General features: G+C 39.7%; 1 protein-coding gene across 4 annotated transcripts in view; it reads left to right on the top strand.

Annotated features, from left to right (window-relative positions):
• EXOC6 (exocyst complex component 6) overlaps nucleotides 1-23,038 on the top strand; it is a 91,355-nt gene that overhangs the window by 67,196 nt on the left and 1,121 nt on the right. For all 4 annotated transcript variants that reach the window (XM_030453099.1, XM_030453098.1, XM_030453102.1 and 1 more), the window contains 2 exons: nucleotides 21,914-22,026; nucleotides 22,528-22,539. In XM_030453099.1, the coding sequence (XP_030308959.1) occupies nucleotides 21,914-22,026; nucleotides 22,528-22,539 (125 nt within the window). The remainder of the gene's footprint in view (nucleotides 1-21,913; nucleotides 22,027-22,527; nucleotides 22,540-23,038) is intronic.

Here is a 23,038-nt window from a genome sequence, read left to right as displayed (position 1 = left end):
TCTTGGTGCGATGCTCTGTATGCCATGGGAATCTAATGAATTTTGGATATCTTATAAACAGCAAAAGTCTGGGAAATCCACTTTAGGAGGTTGCAGTTGAAGCTTGTAAATGTAGACTAATTCTAGCTTTTTTTGGTTTTGTTTTTTATGATATTTTTGCATGCCTCACCAAAAAGAATTGCAAGCACACATTAAAAACATTTACTATTTAGTAAGGATTTGCAGTGTTTTCCCTCTTTTACTTATTTGTGATCTATTTCTATCTTAATAGAGTGGATGACAGTTCTTTTCAAGAATACTTAGAAAGGCAACAGAGCCTTTTTCAGAAAGTTCTTATAAAAGGTCATGCTTCTGTTTCTTAGTTTAAATTTGATACTTTTTCATGAATTGCAGGATATGAAAGATAAGGAAGTGGGTCCAGTGGTCAGGTTTTACCTGCCCACCCGGACTGTGCCCTAAGGTCAAACTCCTGATACTCGCTGTTTGGTACAGAGTAGCTGATGACAGGTAGGGGCTGATACAAGGGTGAAAGCTTGAACCGTATCAAAGCTAAAAGGCAGGAGATTTGGGACTCAGCGAGAGACTGTAGCTAAAAGATGGATCAGCAGGATTGCCCTCTTCTTAAAAAGCAGCTGACCTGCAAGGGAAAAGACTTTACCATCCTGCCAATCACATGGTTGCTAATGGAAGCCAGTTATCTCAACAACAGCTTACTCTCTCCTACCAGGGCGGTGTTGAAGATTAATGAGGAATAGGCAGTACAATATTGTAGTCTTTTACTAAAGAAAAGTCAATTTAAAAGGAGCCATCTTTGAAGACAAAGAGGGAAGAGCTACACTTCGATGATTACTAGAACTGGGGAGGAGCAGCTTTGAAAAGAATTGCCACAGATATTTTCATCCTAGCCGTTCCTGAATCCTGTCTTTCCCTGAATACAATGTATGGACAGCATGTTGTCCCCAGCAATCCCACTTCTTCTTTTCTTCCTTCTATAGACGTAGAGAAGCAAACAGAAGGAGAAACAATTGGCATGAGAAAGAGTTGCTTTTGAGAACACTAGTTAGCAGGAAGCTGTAAGAGGCCAGGCATCCTGAAGGGGCTTACCAGTGTCCACTCTGATAGGCCACCTCTTTCTTATTATGCTCTCCCCTCTTATGGTCTTGTCATACTTAACGTGTTCCTTAAAGATCTTAGTAATCTGTAGAAACCCTGGTCGATTCAGATTTTTCACAGAATTGTCTCAGTTGGAAAAGACCTCTATATCTATATATATATATCACCCACTAGCATAGTCTCATATGCCTTGAACTGCCTCATCTGCATGTTTTTTAAATACTTCCAGGGATGGTGATTCCACTGCTTCACTAGACAGCCCATTCCAATGCCTAACTATTCTCTTGGTAAAGAAATTCTTCCTCAGATACAGTCTAAACCTCCCCTGGTGCAACTTCAGGCCGTTTACTCTAGTCCTGTTGTTATTTACTTGAGAGAAGAGGCTAGCACCCACCTCCCTACAGTCTCCTTTCAGGTTGTTGTAGAGAGTGATAAGGTCTCCTCTTAGCCTCTTCTTCTCCAAACCAAATCCTAGTTCCCACAGCCTCTCTTCATAGGGTTTGTTCTCCAGACTCTTCAACAGCTTGGTCACCCTTCTCTGAACTCACTCCAGCAGCAAAAAGTCCTTCTTGTAGTGAGGGGCCCAGAACTGAACATAGGACTCGAGGTGAGGTCTCACCACTGGTGACTACAGGGGCACGATCACTTCCCTTCTGGTGGCCACACTACTCCTGACACAAGCCAGGATGCTGTTGGCCTTCTTGGCCACCTGGGCACACTGCTGGCTCATACTCAGCTCGCTGCTGAGCAGCACCCCCAGGTCCTTTACTCCCTGGCAGCTTTCCAGCCACTTCTCCCCAAGCCTGTAACTTTTCATGGGGTTGGTGTGACCAAAGTGCAGGACACAGCATTTGGCCTTGTTAAACCTTATTTTATTGGTCCAGCCTGTCCAGGTCCTTCATGTGCTGTTACCAGAATCATAGTATCTCTGCATCTTACAGAAATGACTTGGTGTGGGGGACTAATCTCACATAGTGCATTTGTTTACTATTCTGTTTCCTAAGAAATTTGATACAGGTTCATGGTTCTGTACAGATGCTTAATCGTGTCTTGCCTCTTGCCATTTGTCTTAGTACATGACATACCTAGGTCATACATACTTGCACCCTTTCACTTCACTTAAAGCCACCGAGGGGCAGGTCAGCTCAGCAAGATGATTATCAGAGTGGCAGTACTGCTTTAAAGATGCTGGTTTGTGACATCTTGTGATGCACCACTCTCTGAAGGTAATTTCCTGCTGCTGTCTATACAGGGAGTCTGGGTAAATAGAGCAGTGGCCCAAGTTTAGGTAGAATGAACTTTTGGGATTTTGCTACCAATTTCCCAGGTCTATTGGAATTAACCTTCAAAAGTAAGCAGGTCATAGTCCTACTTGAGTTAGTCTCTGAGGAAGCTCAGCCTCCAACATAAATCAGTTTTGTCCTGGTTATTTAGAGCCTAGAGTCCTAGGCTCTTTAGTGCCTAAGGACTAGGGTTACAGTTCTGGAATGTAAGTCAGTTTCTTGGACATCCTGGACACTTAAATACTGTGAGGAAAAGGCCTGAACCTTAACATTTTTGCATTATTATTTGGAGGCCCAGTGTAGTGTGTAGTGTGTAGTGTGTAGTGTGTAGTGGACAGGACTGATAACCCTGTGGTTGCCTGAGAAGTCAACAGTTGCTGTCCTGGGGCGGTCTTGAAATCAAACATTTGACTATAGAGTTAGAACATAAGCTACAGATGTAGCTTGGCTTTTCACTTTAGACTTCACAGGTTGTCTCTAGTGTTTCTGTCTACCACAAGCATTATTTCAGTGTCAGAAAGACCTTCCTCCTTTACTGTCTGATCTCAGACAAGTACTCAGCTAACTTGATGATTGTATAATTTCCTTATTTTCACAGTAGTGGCGAGAACTGTGTCAGATCTGTCTTCTTTTTGCACTTGAGTACATGTTACCATCCAGTTGCTGTCAGTGCTGGGCTTGCAACAGGGGATGCCTTCTCAAGTGAACATAATCCTGTGCTGTTTGGTTGCTTGTTCATTTCCTTTGTAAAGCATTTTGTAAAGAATTGTTGCAACAAATATTGCTAATTTCTGTATCATAGTAGTGTAAATCTATTTGAAGAAGAAATTTCTTACTAGTTCTTAATATAGTCCTCCTATGTCTTCTTTGCTTCAGAAATAACTTGTAGGTAGGAGCTGTGTAACTTAAAAGGATTGTTTGACACTAAAGGCAGACTGACAGCTCAGTCTTCTCCAGTGTTTTGTTTTGTTGCAGTGTTTAATTTGAATTAATTTCCTGTGGTAGTAGCTGCATTTCAGCTCTGACTTTTCTCTGATTTCCCCCAATGTGAAGCACACCAAAGCTCACACTGTCTGTGTTCCCTGTGGAGAATACTCTTGACCCTTTCAGTAGAGTTCAGAGAATAACTTGCAGCCTGTTGCCAAATAACTCCTGGAGGGCAATAGCTCTAAAGGTGTGCTGTGGCTTCCTTTACAAGCTGCCAGCTCACACAGTGCCTAGATTTTGAAATGAGTACGGTATAGCCATCCCTGGCCTCTACTCTACAGAAGAGTCTTGAAAAAGAAAACATCAGGATTTTCCAAGAGGGAGAAATACTGAATAGTAGATTTAGGAGTAAATCTTAAACATTTCAGAGTTTAAACAAAAAAGTAAGCCTCTCTTTCATAAGACAGCAGTTTGAATCTTTTATTAGCAAGTAGTCTAAAATATTTCATGTTTTGCTTCCTGAGGGAAGTGATTGTTGAGACTTTAATCTTCACAGAAGCTCTTTAACAATGTTTACTGATCCCTTTCCTCCCCCTCTATGCACTCCTCAGCTTCTCTGAACAAGCAGAGGAGCATGTGTAACATCTGTAACATGAAGCCCAGCCTCCAGGTGCTGTGTAATGGGATTTGAGCTTCTCTAGTTTTCAGTGCAATGCTGCTTATTCAGCTAAAGAAAGGAGCTCAGATTTCAGACAGCAACAAAACGAGAGTTGCACCTCCTTGGATTTCAAACCATAGATCCTTGCTTTGCTGGGGAAGGGCAGAAAATTCTTGCTGGCCTTCCTCTTCTTCATAAAATGACTGAACTAAAGCAGAAGGAGGGTTTGAGGCACACTGGACAAAACAAGGACACTTCAAGGAGCAACAGCTGCATCATACAGGGGTAGCAGGCATATGCATACCTGTGCTTAAAATTATATTAATTTGACTATGACTGTGTGCTAAATGTGTGTTAGCTGGCTTGCAGGAACACACAATATATTTTCAGAGTAGCATATTCTTAAAAGTAGATGGGAATTCTTCATATGAACATGACAAGTTGTAAGCATGAGTATTCCCCAATGAAATCTTTTACTTCTGATTTCTCCTTTTCAGTTGGATTTTTCTGAAGCCTGTAGGTTCAGAGGCTCAGATCACAAGTTGTGTATATAGATGCTTGTGAGGAAGATAGCAATCAGTGCTCTGTACACAGAAGCAAGCCAGCTCATTATTGGGGTGGGATTAATACCTGCCAGCTGGTAAGAATGAGGAAGCTTTAGAAACAAATGCACAGAAATTAGCAACGAGGGGTCAAAAACAAGCATGTCTTTGGATACACTATCTTGATAAGGATTTGCAAAATCAAAGTGGGATGGCAAGTCAGTCGTTTCCTGGTAATAGGTATTCTTATCCTGTTACTGCCAAGAAATAAGAGCACACAAGCCAGGTTATTAGGTGTATGTGTGTTCTTTGGGAAACTAAGTAATTCATCAAATTCAGTGCAAAACAGATGTTATCCAGTATAACATCTGAATGCCCCTTTTTCAGCTGAGAAGGGCAAATAGCATGCTGATAGCATAACAAGTCTAGATCCTGGCCTAGTGACAATGAGGGGGCATAGCTGAAAATAGGCTTTAAAAACTTAAGTGTACAGATGCTGTTACTTCACTTCAGTAGCCCTATCAGTACTAAGATGATATACATATGCCCATTTAACTACAAGATACACACTTCCTTCTATGACAAAAACTGTACCAGTTTCTGGAAAGGTATAATCCTAAAAATTGAATGTTATCTCCTATTTGGCAGTAAAAAATTCTGTAAGTACCTAAACCACGTAAGCTATGAAAAACAAGAAAATACTTCTTCTAGTTGTTTCCTTAAACTTATTCATTTGGGGATACAATTATCTTAATTCTCCACTTGCTGAACTAGATATGCACATGAATTCGGTGAACTGGCAGGAAATCTGTATTGTGTATCTAGAAAATATCAGAACAGCTCAACTTGACTTAGAGACTTTAAAATAACAACCTTTGCATAAGAACATAAGCCTACTTGAACAAGAGAAGGGGGGTTGTTGTTGTTAGGTGAATTTATAATTTTTGGAGCTAAGACAGGAAATGGCAGTAATTGATCTCATTTGTCTTGTGCAGTAGAAACACTACCTTATAGAGCAGTGCAGGGGAGTTCCAGCTTCTAAATACTACCATCACAGACATTATTAAAATTTCACTGAAGGGTAAGCAAAAACTGCCATCTGGACTATTTAGATGGATATATGACTTGCTATCTGAATATTAGCAGCTGTCACATTTAATCATCTTTCAGCTCTTCTGAGACATCAGTACTTTCACAAGACAAGGTTTATATATAGTTTATCAACTCATTCAAAACCTACAGAGATGCTGTTATGATAAAAACTTCATACCTCTGGAGAACTTGTCTGTTCAAGAAAGGTCATCTCATAATTGCAGAGGAAAATCCTATAAGATCATGACCTAAATGGCACTAAAATGGTATCATTGGTAGTTTAAGTGCATATCCTGATTATACCCCGTCTATAATGTCAGAACCCAGGGCCTTCAGTTTTCTTGGGTGAGATACTGAATTTCTTTAATAACTGCCATGCAGTGTGTCTGAGAGACTATTTATGAAGCAGTCATTTCAGAGGACGTTGTAAGAGAAAGCACTAAATAAATTTTATTGCAGAAGGTTTTATTCTTTTGCAGGAGGATCTCTTGGTAGAAAAGTTTCAGAAGGCTCATTTTCAGATAATTTCTTAATTAGCAAATCTCCTTTGAATTAGAAGAAATGGAGACATGTGCCTAATGTATTTGTAAACTCCTTTGTAAATTCTGATATACATCCCTTTCAATGGAATGAAGTTTCTCTCTGGTTTTCTTCCACTAGCAGCTTTCCTCCCCATCTGATCATTACCTTTATCTTTGTCATGTAAGAAATTATGAAAATTCAAAGAAGGAAGGTTTGGGTGCATGACTTTCCTGAAGTTTGTGAATATATTATATCAAGCTGTTGTCTTCCTGCTGACAGCCAGTTGCTTCAGGATCTCTACCGTGGTGTCTGTGCGCTTCTGTAGCCCTGAGCTGATGGATGGAGTTCAGCTTTGGAGCCCCCAGCTCCACAGGACTTCCTCTGAATCCCATGGGTGGTGTGTGGTTCTTATGACAAATGGATGAGCATTGTTGATTGAACAACACAAGTGAAGAAAATAATTGTCCTTCATGTTACTTGTTATTTGTGTTTCCTTAAGATCTATGACTCCACGTCACCATGCACAGAGCCTTGGGTCTGGTAGCTGCATTAGTATATTCAATAATTTCTGCCCCCAAATTACTCACACCCTACAGCCTTAGCTAAGATGGTATTACTGGTATGTAGTATACAGTGGGCAACATTACTAACCTACAGATTTTGCCTTCAGTACTTTTACAGCATAGTTAGACTCCATTCCTTCTATAAAATATCTGTCAGTCACAGGCAGCAGACAGAATATCCCATTTTTCCTTTTTCCTAGTTTCTTCTGTGGAAAAGAAAGTCCATCTCTTCTTTTGCTATAGGGCCAATGTGAAATTCAGTTAAATGGAAAAAATCTTTTACAACAAGAAATTAAGGATTGTTCTCTGCTTCAGAACAGTAACAACACAAAGAAGAAAGTACATAGACATAGTATGGCAAGGACCTGAATAAGTGAAATGTAGTTGATTAATGCTTATTCATTTGGATCCTAGTGTCTTAGAACAAAAGACTGTATCTTCAAAAGCTTTTGTACAGTATTTAGCATAATGTGAGACTGATCTTCAGCTGGAGTCGTTTAGAAGTGCAAAACCACAAATAATAATACATTGTTTTGACTCTGACTACCTCTGGTCCATCAGTGAAGTCTGGGTGATTTAAACCCTCATATATTCTTTCTGTTAGTACAAGTATAATAGTAGGCAGCAAAAGAAGTTATTTAATTTCATTCTGTTATGTAAGTAGTAGTTTTCTGGTTGAAATGAACTAATTATAGTATAAGTGATTTGACTGAGCCAATTGTTCTAAAGCACAATTTTATATCATACAGGCTTCAAAGTTAACTTGTGTGTCTTTTATGACTGTGTCTGGTTTGGAGCAGTTTGTCATCCTGCAAGTTGCACTGTTTAAAATAGAAATAACAAATAAAATTTATACACAAATTTCAGATGTTTTAGAACCTAGAGAAAAACTCTTGGAGGGGACTTTCCCTAGAGCATTAGTAATAAAGAGGCAGCACAACTTAAAAGACCTCAAGATCTCACAATCAGAGACAGTCTCATGATGGGGAAAAAACAAACAAACAAACAACTGAAATGCATAAAATTAAAACATAAAAAGTCACAAGATGAGTAGATAAGAGCAGTAGATGATAGGGAAAAAAAGAACTTAAAAATAAGGACAAAAAAAAAGAGGAAAAATTCTGTTCCTCTCTATAAATTATCTTTATTGTCCTTATCGTTTTCTTCCTATGATTATAATTTTCTGTGGTTTATGCAGATACCCATTAAGAACTTCTTTTTAAACAGTAGAATTTGAAGATATGCTTTTACTCAAAGAAAAGAAAGGACTTTCGGTGCAGATTAGTGGTGTATAAAGTCTGTGAATTCATCAGGTTGCCTTATTCCCAGGAGAACAGAAGCTTCCCAGTTTCAGTGGCATGCCTTCAGGAAATCCTTCCTGGAGGACACACAATTAGCCTGCACCAGAGTGCACAGTGTAACATGATGCATTTAAACCAGGAGGTAGTTCTCATCTTTTGACCCTGTGTCAAACATGTCAATTGAGTAGCTTACCTGAGATCTGTAAGGGAACATAGGCCATCAGATAGATGTTTTCCCATAGAAAGAAACATGCAATAAACACACAGAAAAAAAATGCAACTTAAAACCTGACTTATTTCCAAAGTAACAGAAAAAGTGCTGAGCTAGCCTTTGCAAGGGGCATAACTCAGTGCATTCAGATTCTCCTTTCTTTTTGCCAGTTAAAGTTTAAATAAAAATCTTAGCCCCTACTTATGTTGTATGGGAAAGACATTAAAATAGCACTTTTGTTTTAAGCACTAACAAGATACTCAGGCCTGAGAAAGTATAGATTTGATAAGAACCTTGAAATCTATGGCCAAGTGTTAGTTTTGCAATGGTAATATGTTCAGTATAGCCTCTAAGTCTTGCATCCACTGGCATAAAGGATGCCAAGTTTAAAAAGTTCACAGCAAAACAGAAAAATGTTAAATAATTCCTAGACAGAAATAGACTGGTAGCTGGGTGGAACTGGATAGCTGGGAGAGTGAAAAGGCACAAGCTGAAAACTCAAACAACAGTTTAAAACAGTCCCTATAGCTTAATTAAATAAAACCAATAATGCGATTTAAACTTATTTGAGTTAAAATTACTTTAATAAGGGTGTTAATTACTAGAGGATTAACACTGCTTACATGTGATAATAGATGTGATCAGTCAATAAAGGGTGAGAATAATGTTCGTTTAAGAAGCAAAAGAATCTAGCACAGGATTACTCACCAGAAGGGGATAACATTTCAAAGTGGCAAGAAAATCAAGGGAAGGGGTTTTCAAATTGCATGAGGCAATAGGGGCTGAATTGTGCCATCACTACTTAGCAGAAGTTCCATGTATATTGGAAACTATTGGAGTAATTATTACACTTCACACAATACATAGTTTGGAAATCTTTCTTACTGAGCAATTGTAAAAACAATTTTTCAGATGAAACTTTGTAAGAAAATATTGTCGTTGAAGAATTATAAGAGAAGGAATATTCTAAGACAAAAGGACAAATTCTAAGGAGAATAATTTGTTGAAGATACATTTCTTAGAAAAGAAATAATATTGGACTGTTGATATTAAGCAGAAAGGTTTTTTCTGAAATGTTTGCAAACATAGAGGCAGCAGAAAAAAAGGTCTTTTGCAAAATGCCAACAGAAGCAAAATTTGATTTTTCCAGGTGTCTTGTTACTACAACTTACTGGGCTCAGAAGCCTTTGCTAAACCAAGTTATCTTGACAAGAAAAACAAAAACAAGTAATTGGATGTTATACTGGCTGCTATACTTGCTAAAAGGTTTTTTAGTAATTTGATAAATATAAGTGTGTAAGTAAACATTTTGTAGTAGCTGAAGAAGGAAGTGAAGGTTGTCCTGTAAAGAATATGAAACTTTTGTATAGTGATTTTGGCTTTGCTTTTAACTTGCCTATATTTACATTCCTGAGCTACTGATTGTGGAATTCCTAGTCCAGTGGTTCCCGGGTCTTGTATAGCTTTCCCTAAGGGATGTAACCTCATCTGCTACGAAGGGTGGTTATCCAGGCATACCCTGAATGCACTGCTTTGGAAGAAATAACTATCTGTTTACAGCAAACTCAGGATGAGGACATCTGTATGTCTCTGTGTCTTATGGATTACACTGGATTTTTGTTTCTGTATGCAAACAAAATTATTCTGATTTCTGGGCTTTTACATCTAAGATTTCAATGGCTTTTCATATATTCTAACTCAGCACCCAGATTCAGATGACATATTTTATTGATCAGTTGCTATAATTGTATCTGCTTTTTGAAGAGCCTGTTCAGAGATGGCTACCTAGGAGAAGGGCACAGACTGGGTTTTTTTTTGCTTAAATTTAGGTTTAAAAATTTGTTTAAATTTAGATTTGCAACACTGTGAGAACAACACAAATCTTAACAATAAACAAACAAACAATTAAAAAATAATTAGGCTGTTTTGTTGAAACAAACTGCTTTTCCCTACCATGTGTAGAGGCCTGGGTTCCCTAGGTGGAGTTAATGTGTTTTGTAGTGCACACTGGCCTCTGTGGAGGCCAAAATGTTGCAGAATCAAGAGATGCTTATAAACCTTACAGACTGGTTGTATATCCTGGAAGCCTCTGTCTCTTTAACAAGGTCATTTCAGTATTTTTCTTACATCTCTGGTGTTTTGGTACAAGTCAGAAAATGACAATAAATAACTGGAAAGCTAGGAAAAGGAAAATATACTGCTCTGCCACTGAATTGCTAATTCCCAGTGGCCAGGTGGGCTTCCTGGATCTGTTCAATGAGCTTCAGCTTCACAGAAAGATCTGGTCATCACCTCTTGTATGAGCACAAGGCTGATGCCATGGAGCTGTGCCATGCTTACTTGTCTTCCCAAAGGCATCAGTTCACATTTTCACATCAGGGCTGTGTATCTAGGACACCTTCCTTCAGTCCTAGAAGTAATCAAACTGAAACGTAAACTTAGTTCCAGGGTATGGCAGTCTGACTTTATGTGTGTGTGTACAAGGACAGTTTGGGTTAGTTAGTCAGAAAATGACTTTTTGTGGTTTGGAATGTTAACTGATCTCTGGCAGGACTGTAGACATCTCAAGTTATTGACGTGGATATTACTAAATGTGTTAGTTAGCACAAGAGTGTTCAATTCTAGAACATAGTGTGCAACTTGCAGTGAGATTGTTTTGTGTTTAAATTTTATTCCAGTTATACCACGATAGATGATTTTTAACTAGTCCCACCTTCTCTAAACCATTAACTTTCAATAATAGGTCTTAACATGCTTGAATACAACTTCTGAGTGAAATGACTCAAAATGATCTTTACTGGAAGGACTAAAATTACACAGTTTTAAATCCCCTAAAATGTATTGTAAGGTACTGTGCCACATCACATGCCATCATCATTTATGGCATTATTTCAAAGACAAGCAAATACTCAAAAGCATGTTTGTTACAGAGCTCATACATCTAAAAAAATTAAGTTTGCATAAAAAAAACTCTAAAAAATACCTCTTCAGTTAATAATGTTTTTTGTAACTTTCACTCTGTAAGTGCTATTGCAAATCTCTGTTTAAAAAAGAGAAAACCACGAGCCAAATTAAAATGACAGCCTAAACTTAGCTGAGCTACATTAATAATTTAAAAAACTGAAATAGTATTTTCAAATCTTGTTCGAGTCAGAGGTGATGTCCTGGTTTTGGGGACTGCACTTGTCACCCCTGCGTGCTGAGTGTGTGTGCCTCTGTGTCAGATACTCAAAAACAAACAAAAAGATGAAAGACCTCACCATTGCATAATACACAATTTTTAATAAAAAAAATATTTACCATTGACATATTTTTATGCTTTGTCTAAAAGCACTTTGTGTACCGCCTAATGGGCTTGACAGGAGCAATTTGGCCTGAGACGGTGCCCTCTGGAGCCTGACTGTCTGCCAGGCTCTTGTTTTTCAAACTCTTACTCAAAGGACAGTTCTTTTGCTACTAGTCCAGCTTATCCTTTAATGATGATGAAAAACACACTTCATAATAAACATTTGTGCTATAATGAAACGAATCTTCTCTGAATATATATTACTTGTTGCTATGTTATGTATCGCGTAGGACCTAGCTATTTGTATTTTCCTTGGTGATGATTTTTCAGTGACTTTCTTCAGGAGTTACATCTTGGGCTGCTTGAAGTTTTAATGGGATTTGTAAAAATTATGTTGTGTCAGCAAGTATTTATATTAGGCAGGCCCAAGTTCATTTGAAGTGCCAAAGAAGAAAAAATGTACTTGGGCTTGCTCATGAATACAAGACCAGGCATCTCTCAGAACATACCTCAAGGTCCAGATTTCAGGAAAGAATTTTGCCCTTTAGAAGAATTTAGACTATAAAGTATTTTTTTTGAATACAAATAACTTCATTTTTTCTTAGCATAACAACAATTTCCAATTGTTTTGCTGTCATAATCCCTGAGTTTAAGCAGTATACAGTTAAAAATATGCTAAAGATAGTATTCCTACACTCAAGATAGTGACAGATGTGATTTTCACTTACAAATTTGAAACAGATGAAACTATTTAAATATAAAAGTTTTTAATTCTTGTGCACATTTAAAAGTCCCCAATTTGGGCACATTTTCTAAATGCATAGTGCTTAAAAAAAAATGGAAGTTTTAATGCAGTGGCTTAAAAACTGCAAGACGCTGTCTTTCTAACACAAACTATCCTTCCTTTGAAAATCCAGGGCTCAGTTTTCAAAGCATTGCCTCGGAATTTAGCCTGCGACCCCCATTGACACTAATGGGAATTGCATAGCTAAGACCCCATAACATCGCTTTGAAAATGCATTTGTTATACCAATCCAGAAAAAGGGTAGCATAAACTATAGACACTCACAGATCAAGAGATCAATTTACACTTTGAAATACAAGACCAAGGTGTGTTATTCCAGTTATGTGATCAGTAGGGGGGATTTTAAAATTCACCACATTCACAAAATAAGTCTCCAGGAGTAAATAAAACAAAATATTTTGGCAAGTGGCAGGCAGACTTGCTAACCAGGCTAACAAGGTATTTGTCAGCAGTAAGGAACACCCACTGATTAAGTGATAATTGCATTTGGCTGTGCTATTCTACAGTTAGCAAACTGTCTTTTTTTTCCTTCTAAACTCAACATAGATATCTAGATCTTAAAGACTTCTGTTGTTCCTTTGTGACCAGGAACACATATATTCAGAGAGAACAGAATTTCTCTTTGTCCAGTTCTGATTCAGTTCCATCACATTTTAGTTTCAATCTAGTAAGTGCTTTCTTGGTGTGCATTCTTTAATAAGCAGGGAAATAGCATTTGGTGAACTAATGGAGATGTTATTTTTATGTTCACGCAAAGGTTTTTGTCAATCAATTGGAAATAAGCATATACCTGTGTAACATACATTAATGTCTAATGGTTCATGGAATATAAGCAGAGACCAAAAAGTGTGTCACTGTGTAGCTGTGTTACTGCTCTGCCTATGTGTCCCAGTCATGGACCACGGCCCCATTAGGCTGGGCAGAGTATAAATAAGTGCTTTAACAAAAGGAAGAAAGCATTGCCTCAGAGTTCACAAACGGCTGAGATTACAGCTCCGCTGAGAGGTTAATGTTATGTCAGAAATTATGAAGCAACCGTGATTGTGCTTGACAGGCTGCTTCTTCAGTCACTAAACTCATTCCTTCTCCTGAATAAAAGGTGTGTATTGGTACAGTGTGAGCTCCTTGGGGTGAGGAATGTTGAGGAGTGGAATGTTTGTGAGTTTTGTTAGTTTACTGTGTTAAAAATTAAAAAGTCCCCTTCATCTTTGGCGCTTTTAAGATCCATGCCCCAATACACATAGTAATAATTGAAATACTTACAGATTTCTATTGCTTTATCTTAATGAATTAAATTGTATTTAGCTAACAACAGTCAAATGCTATGCATCTTGTAGGACAAAATTGCAATGTTGTTTCCGTGTTCTTTCCTAATAAAAGACTGGGCATAGCTTGCAGCTGCATATGCTTGGCACTGTTCATTTCCCAAAGGAGTTCACCAGTATTCTAGGCTTTGGGATTTTTTTAATTGAAGAGGTCAAAATCCATTATATCTAAATTTCAAAGAATTTACCAATTAGCTGTAGTCTGTGATGCCCAGCAGGTGGCTTTTATGCTATTAAAGAGAGATTGTTTCCATCTCTGATCAAAGCAAAAACAAAACAAAGGAAAATATAGAATATTTTGCTGTACACGCTGCAAAACACATGCTGTGTAAATTATAGATGAAAACTGTACATGACAGACTGTTCAGTCATACCACTTAAAAAAAAATTCTCTATATTTTCACATTAATCCTTATGAGGATTTTAATGGTAATGTCTAAATCTGTTTAGGTTACTGATTAGCTGAGAAGATTAGACAGCCTGCTATTTTCCAAAACAAAGATTTTAGCATTTTTTATTTAAAAGTAAAGGTAAAAATGCGCAATTAAGTAGATTAATGAATTTTCTTGAAGTAAACTTAGAATAAACTGGAGCATGCTGGAATGTCACAAGAGGCAAAAAAGTTCCAATTTACACTTTTCAATGAAACTAAACTTCCCTACTTTTTACCTACTTAAAAGAATGTGTGTGACCTTTTGACCCTTTTGTTATCCCTAGCTCAGAAAGGCCTTTATTCAGTAAGGCTTAGGTATAAAAAAATAAAAAGAGCGTTAATGGCGTAACAGTCCTTTCTGATCACCCTGTGTAAGATGTTTATGCAAAGTGTCAATAGAAGCAATTGGCCTAACAGTGTGACAACCTGCTTTGCTTGGAAATGGGCTAATCTCCTGTTTGGGTTATCCAGAGGTCAGGTAAGGATTTCTTTTTTTGCACTCCTTAGTGCATGGGCACATAACGTGCAAACAGTTCAGGGCAGAAATCAGAAGCGACTGAGCCCACGAATGCCACAAAGATTTTTGCCTTTTTTTTTTTTTTTTTTTTTTTTTTTTTTTTTTTTTTTTTTTTTTTCCCAGTCTTGCCCTTTTTTGTTTTCCTAATTTTTTTTGTTTTTTGTTTTTTTTTATTGTTTTCCAATTCCTGGTCTCATGCCTGAGAATCTACTTGAGCATATGACAGACATCTAACGATCACAGGGATTATACCAATATCATTGTTTGCTGCTTCACTTTGGTGGTGGGGTTTTGAGCTGGTTTTGTTTTTTCGTTTGCTTTGTTTTGGTTTTGTCTTGTTTTTTCAAACAGGCATCATCCCACTCTTATTTGAAGTTCACGTGGAAACCTACTTTAAATCTCAGTTTTAGAGGGGTGCCCCTGTTGCCCTGTCACAGCAGGCTGGAACTCAATAAGCACTCAGGCAAACAGAGCTGGCCGGGCAATGGGCCCTGGCGGGCTGCACGCTGTGAACTCCTGCCTCACTGAATCAGCTTCTGTGTGTTTTTATAACTGCCTGTTTTTTTCCCTGTTAATTATGCCCCAAGGCTGTGGAAAGACAGCATTTATCTATTTCAACAGACTGAGCTGCAAGTGTTCTGACATGTTTATCAGGCAAACTGTACCTGACAAAAGGTAATTACACATGCAGTCAAGTGCAGAAGTAACTGGATGATTAGGGGTTAATAAACTGTTTAGCATAAGGAATATTCAGCTTGTGAGCAAGGAATGAGTCAGGGCATAACTGACAGTGATACGTTAAAATAATTACTTTTCCTTTGGTGGAATATTTGACTTTACAGAAAGGTAAGCAGGATGTTGAGTGTGTAACTCCTCATTTTTATATCCAGCCCCTGAATTTCTGGTGCCTATTGTACAAGCAGAGCTATCTGCTGGCACTCTTACTCCAGAAGAGATCAGGGCACCATTCCAAGCTTTACTAAACTGCTTTGATAATTTACAATTAGGATTTACAATTTATTTTACAACTTTCTATGATTTTTGGAGCATAACCAACATGTTTGTTGTTGTCTGATGGACACTGTCCCCGTTTCCTTCTACAAAACCCTCGTCTCCTTCTGTCTGTGTTGCTGTATTGACTCTGTGCACATCTAGTTCCCAAAGCTGCATTCTCTTCCAAGATTATTCCTGACAGTTGCCCAAAAGTAAAAAGGAAAGGGCATCTCTATGATATTTGAGGATGTGACAAGAGGCTCAAACAACACTGAAAAGGCCGGATGGTCAATTTCAGCAGTTCTCAGTGCACAAAATTCTCACATAATTACAACATGGCCTAAATACAGCACTATGGCTGAGCTACTTTTTACTGAGCAATGATTACCAGTAATTTCTAGCCATCCATGGCCATATCTTCTAGATACTAGGAGAAAGTAAGAGTACTGACATTGGGGAATAGGTGCAAATGCCCTATTTGAAACCGGAATTCTGTCCCTAAATTCTTAAGAACTTTTTTCTCCTGTACCATCAATTTGTAATGTTCTGTGTTAACCAAACCCATTAGCTGTCAAGGTCTTAGGGCCTCTTGTAACCAATTTTTTTTCATATCTTTTACTATAAAATTGTTGTGTTTAAAATATGTCTTGTATTCTATACAGCTATCTAACACAAGAGATTATTACAGCCTTTATATGAGTATATAAACATATATATAAACATTTTTTCCAAGTGGTGTTTATGTCAAGCAGAAAGAGCTTATGTTAGACATAAAAGGTATTTATAAAATACATAGACTTGACCAAAAAGTTAGAAGGTCAAAGTATTGTAGAGCATAATTCAAAATACAAGTGCAGATATCTGTAGTGTTAGACGAATCTATGTGACTAATAAAGTGGTGATTTGCAAAGCCAATATTGTTTCATATACAGTAAAAGGAACATGCTCCTTTCTGAACATCAGCCCTAATGGTTCTAAGATGTTGGATAAAGGGCCTCCTTATGTGTTGGCAGCTTTAGAAGAGGCAAATTCTCTAGACAGAAGTACCCAATCTACCTTCTGAGTGAACATTCTTCTGTAGACATTTACTCTGATGTAGTAGAAAGGAAAAGGTTGTTCCTTTTTTTTTTTTTTTTTTTTTTTTTTTTGTAATGAGTCAGACACATACACACATATACACATTACTGTGCAAATTATTCCTAGCCAGAAGGACTTCCCTTGGAAATCATATTCTTCTTCATTATAAAATTCTCAGGTGTAGTATTTCCTGCCTTAGCTTATTCTTATCTATCATGGTTGTTATGGGATAAAAAGACTGCAACGGTGCCATTGTTCCTGAACAGCAGAGTATATCTTGTTTATTAGGTGCTTCACAGTGTTTCAAATGTGTGATAAACTGGTTCTGACAGAACACCTTCCTTAGGTAATGATCTGCACTGCTGCCAGACTGTCAGAGTAGCAGGGGAGGTTGCCTTTTGTTCCAGTTTCAAGTATTTTCCATACAGCAGAATAAATTTTTTTGCATGTGCAAAGTAAACTTTTTTTCCTACACTGGTGTCAAGGCAAACTATTCACATTCTAAACTTGAAGATGTTTCAGCCAGCAGTTCCAATGTAACATGCTGCACTGTGCAGATTTTGATTGATTTTTGAAGCAGAAAAATACTTATTACCAGGATCTAGTCTGTGCATTTCTTTTACTACAGTACTCATTGTTGTGGACCATTCCATGCTAGAAAATAATTCTCGTTTTCAGTTACTATCTGGCTAATAATGTCAGTTTTAGAGGATAAAATAGTAGTTGGGAAACATTGCTTTAATTTAGCCCTTAATATTGTTGGTTATAGTTACCACAATAAGAACTATTGTCACAGAACCAGAAAATTCTCTTGTACTTCATGTTTCACATCTGAGAAGCCATAGGGCAAGCTTGTCTGAACTTAAATCCCCTGAATGTTTTGTTTGGCGTTTTTTTATTATATTATACTACACTCTCTTTTTGGCAAAATCAGTCATTTATTATTAGATTTGTCCTTGACACAATTTCTCTTTTTCCACATTAGTAACAATTACAGTATTTAAAACTGCAGAGATTTACAACCTTGTTTTATTTCAGCATAACTTAACATGTCCCATGTGCTATATCTCTGTAGTATGAGTCACATCAGCATGTCAAGCCAAATCCACAAAGTATTTCATTATATATTCACCTTGAGTACTGCGTAACATTTCCAAAGGCTCTTCCCTCTCCTTGTGGTTTTGTACACACCTAGTCCCTGTCACATTATAAAATCACTTGAGTATGCATCTATTATGAATGAAAATACAGCAAAATGATAAAGAATTTGTGGTGGGTTTTCCCTCCTCTATTGAAGAGCTGGCTAAGTTTTAATGGTGAATTTCATGGAGCTGTATGTTTGAATGAGCATGAATTAAAAAACTGACTTTTTGCATCTTCATGTTCTTATTTTCAGCAATTTTATATACAACTTTCAAAATAACTTTATCTTTTACTATCATAAAGATTGTCTACCAATGAATTAGGTAGACCAGTCCTTCATTATCAGCTTTGTCTTTCCAATAGTGTAATAAAATCTCATTAATTACTCGATTTTTGAATAAAGGAGCTATCTTCCAGATCTTATACTTGTGGCCAAGACAGCCCCACTCTAATAAAGGTCTTTCTGTATGAGGAAGAGGAATAAATATGCTTCATTTAAAGATGCCATGTTATTTTTTAGCAAAAGGCAGTATAAATCACAGAGAAACAGAGTAGCAGAAGCTGAAGCAGACTGTGGTGTTTTGTCATGGCTGCAGGTATGAAGGTGACTTAAGGCTTGTGCTTGAGGTTTTGTACACACCTAGTCCCTGTCACATTATAAAATCATCAATTTGTCTGGGTGGGTTGAAGTTATTGAAATTGCCAGTGTTGGTAAAGAAGGAGCAGTATCCAGTGCACTACCTCCACCTTCTCAGAAGACAGGTGGTCAGGGGAGGTCTGATGGACCCATAAGCGGAGCTGGAACTCTGACCTTTTCCGACTCAAAACTAATTTCCCCTTCCAGTGTGTTTACTTCTGAACCAAATCTGAAGTCTGAGGAAAAAGATGGAGATGTGACAAACATTTAGCATTCCCATGTGATTATCCTGGGACCAGCAGCTCCTTTCTGCTAGACTGTCCTTGCTGCCATTGGCTGCTCACCAGCCTGCTCCCTTCTTAAAGTGCCTGCATTGACTGTACATCCACCAAGTGCCAAGTCAGATGCAGGTGATACCAATGGTCAGGACACAGATCCAAAGAGCTGCACACCAGGCAGCTCTTGCCCACCCACAGTGTACAGTACATGCTGTCAAAGCCCATTAGGTACAGCAGTGTGCCACAGCACAGAACTGCAGCTGTGAGGGGGACAAACCATAGCTGTGCACAGCAGCAGTCTGGCCTCCAGCAGTGTCTGCAGCTCTGTCAGATCTACTCCAGCAGCAGGGCATGTTTGTCACAGTGTGGTCTCTGAACACATGCAGAAGGAGGGAATGGAGTGATGTCTGAGTGACATGTGTCATTTGATTGAATGTCCCTGGCCCTTTGTTAGCTGCCAGATGTAATGACAGCTGCTTTAACTTAGGAGATTTATTAGCATGAGGCTGGTTATGTGCAGCTCTTTGACCAAGTGTGGAGCAGGGAAGAGGCTCTGGGTACATCCCTCTTTCTTGCCAATAGTCTCTCAGGTTGTTTGGAGCCCTGGAGTGCACAAAATATGCTTCATGTTTTCTTGGGACATTGTTTTACTTCATATGTTGAAAAGCAACAGACTCCATCATGGTCTGTTTGGAGGCCTCTAATATGCCCACCTGTGCTTGATCAATTAACAAATGAGGTGTAATCTTCCACCCCTGCTGTCACTGTCACTGAGATATCCTTCAGCTACAACACAATCAGATGGCTGATTCAAACACTTAGAGTATGGTATGATAATTGCTGGTGCAATAGTTTCAGTAAAGTTTCTTTGAACTTGTCAAGCACTAGAATTCTGAGAGTCATATTTGGCTTTGTGCCCATGTTTCTAATGGGACAGGGAGCTTCAGGTTTGTATAGTCATTAACCAGAATCCTCAATTTCAATCTTACAATAGGGATAAGAAATGAAATTTTTCACCATTGATCTAATGAACACAGTTGCTGCAGGACCATTGGCATTGTCCTTTCTTAAGCACTATCTTCCATGTGGAGACTGTGACAAGTGGCATTATAATTACTAGTAATTTGTTAATGAATTCTGTTTACTTCTCCATAAGATAGATGGAACGTGAAGTCTCTGTATTACATAGTTTGGGTTCCTATGGTTGTCTTCTTTATCTTCCCAGGTTTTGTGTTGTGCATCTGCTTGTCTTGCTGTTCTTTTGATCATGCTTTTGGATATATCATACAGCCTCTATGAGGCCTGGGCACTGCTGCCTGTTACAGCACAGGTAATAGCAGCACAAGTAACACGCAGCAGCAACTGAGGCCTTGAGTTTCACAAATGCTGCTAATTCTTGAGTTTTTGGAACCTTTCCAAGTCTGTTTGCTTAGTGATGAAAGGCATACTCTCTTCTCTTCAGGTCAGTAGGAGAATTGATAGTGCCCACCCTGAGAAGGTGCTTTATGAGAAAGAAGAAAGTAGAGTTTGATCTTGACAGCTATCATGGATATGTAGTCAGTAGAGAAATAGCCTCCTCACTTTTTAAACACCTTTCTCTCAAATGAGATAGTCAAATGTATAATCTAGATGTCACTGCAGTTTTTAATGGTCTCTGGAGAACTTTAGAATGACAGAGGTCTGTTACAAAGTCAGGAAATGTTACTATGTGTTAATAAAATACTATACTACATGTATGGAAGCAGTAATTAAATAGAAAATAATTTATTCAAACTAGAAACTTTATTTGAAAATAACATAAGAAAGGGGTTAGGAAGTGGAAAAATTCTGAGGATAAAGGCAAATAAATTTGAAGCTCTGAAGACCGTGTGTGTGCTTTTAGTTTGTAGTTAAGTTGGTGCTGTTATTTTTGGGAGGACCACTGGAGGTCTGCTTTGTTTTATCAGGCTAAGAAGTTTAAGTAAGGCAAGGCTCTCAGAGATGCAGTCCTTCTTCACTGAGTATCCTGATAAGTCAGAGGAGGGGGTGCCTTCTGCATCCTTGCTGGCAGGAGCAGCGGCCGCTGCTGTTGTGCCCAGGCTGTAACAGCTCTAGTCTGCCTTAGCAGATGCAGATGTTTAAAGTGAAAATGGTTCTTTATTTAAATAGCAAAATGGTCTGGCCTGCAGGAATCTGGTATGTTTCTTAAAACGGTTTTGTTACAGAAAATCCTGTTCCATCCCATCTTTCTAAGCACTACTGATGTAGCAGAGGCTCCAGGTTACACTGAGAACCCATCTCAGCAGATCAGCCATGGTTCCTGCCAGCTGAGGCAGAGTGTTGCTAATGGTTCCCCACACTTATTTTAGCAATTTTAATTTAGCAATTTTAGCAATTTTAGGCTAACACAGGGATGCCTGAGGACAAGCCCACGTTAGCCCTCAACAATAGGACAAGGTGAGGCATGGGATGGTGGGGGGGTGTGAAGCTGGAGCACCCCACCAGTGATGTCAATGGGAACAGGGCCCGCAGGTAGCCGTCGTGGGAAAGGTTCCACAGAGCCGGTCTGCCTCTGTCCTGACCCTGAGCAGCCTGGGCAGGGCTCCCGGTAGTGCCTGTCCCGCACCTGTGATGCAGAGGGGGAATTAGGCTTTGAGGGCTGCGACAGTGCTGGCTTCTGGATGGAGTTCAGGCATTGCATCTGCTTTTAAAAGCAGGCTGTTTGGTTGCACAGCAGCTCCGAGATCATGAGACCCGATTCGAAGCTGCGGACAGATGCAGGGCTTTTTCTTCCACCGTTTAAGGTTTTGGGGGTTGTTTGGGCCAAGAGAAAGCTCAGGGCTTGGGACTGAGTCATAAGGATCGGTCACCGTGGAGAGCGCACCAGGGGTTGTTTTAATTCACTTAATTGAGGCTACCTGGACCGCTGGTTTAAATTTCTGTGGGCAACAACAGACACCAGTATCCCCTCTTCGTTTCCTACGGTAAAGCAGGGTCCCGAAACACCAAAGCGCGAAGCGATAAACATCCCCTCTTAGGGCCGGACCGGCGCAGCCACCTCCCAGCACGGAGGGGGCGAGAAGGCGCTGGAAAGGAGCAGGTGAAGGGGCTGTCGGCTCCCGGCGAGGGGGTACGTCTGGACCGGCCCGGCCCGGCCCGGCCGAGGCGCGAGCCTCCTCCCCGCAGAGCGAGTCCCTCACCCGCCTCTTCCCCCCAACCTCCCCCCAGCTCCTGGACCTCTTCATGGTGTGGGACTGGTCCACCTACCTGGCTGACTACGGACAGGCCACCTCCAAGTACCTGCGGGTCAGTCCCAGCACGGCCCTCACGCTCCTGGAGAAGTAAGTGGGGGGCCGGGGTTGCCGGCGCGGGGCTCCAATCGGCGGGGCGGGCAGTTGCGGGCAGGGACGGCACCGGCGCCGCAGCGCTCCCAGCCCGGCACCCACGGGGCAGATGCGAGGCCGGGGCCGCGGTCCCGGGAGCTGCGGCGGCGGTGTCCCGGCTGCAGCGGTGTCCCGGCGGCAGCGCGTCGCTGTCCCGGCGCGGAGAGCCGCGCAGAGCCGCGGGCGGTGCCGCAGAGCCCGGAGCAGCTTGCGGCCGCCCGAGTTGTCGCTTCAGGGAAGGGAAATGCCTGGGGCTTCGCCGGGGTAGGGTAGAGCCGGTGCGAGTGTCTCGGCTGGCCCGGCGAGTGGACTGGGGAGGACAAGGTACGGGAAGGTGCGTTGCCGCCGGCCGAGCATTACCGTGCTTCAAAAACTGCATCAAAATATCTTGAGATTTAGAGGCATTTTCTAACACTGTTTTCTTTCCTCTTCTGCCTGCGATGAATGTGTGTTTTGTAGAGTCCACAGAGGGTACGTATCACCGATATTGTGACAAAATATTGTTGCCTGAATTTATTGTATGTCCCGAATTTCGTTTTTAAATCTATTGGTACCGGAGATCAGCAAAAATGATACCCGGTAATTTGCTGGTGAACAAAACACCACTAAGCCTGAACTTCCCATGGGAGCAGATGATACTAACGGGTTTTGTGTTCTGATTCTCTCCTAACACAACTGGTAGGGTGTCCTGGTTTTGTTAAACCGTGACATAGGGTCAGTTTCCTCACGAATTGAAATTTCATAACATTTTGGGGAGATTTGTGAAGTAATATTTGTTAAAAAGAATTCTACGTTGTGGAAGTTTAATTTGAGAACACACAGATTACAGGTTTTGTAGTATTTCTGCTCACTAGCAGGAAGATCAAAATAATAAAAGCAAAATAATTTTAATGGTAATCTTTCTCTTTTAAAATTATCTCCCTAACATATCTGTATCAGGTGCTTTTTAATTATTTTTAAATTTTTATTT

The sequence above is a fragment of the Calypte anna genome, chromosome 6 (genome assembly GCF_003957555.1).
Source record: "Calypte anna isolate BGI_N300 chromosome 6, bCalAnn1_v1.p, whole genome shotgun sequence".
Taxonomy (NCBI): Eukaryota; Metazoa; Chordata; class Aves; order Apodiformes; family Trochilidae; genus Calypte; species Calypte anna.
The sequence above is the reverse complement of the archived record's forward strand: the minus strand, read 5'-3'. Positions and strand labels throughout refer to the sequence as shown.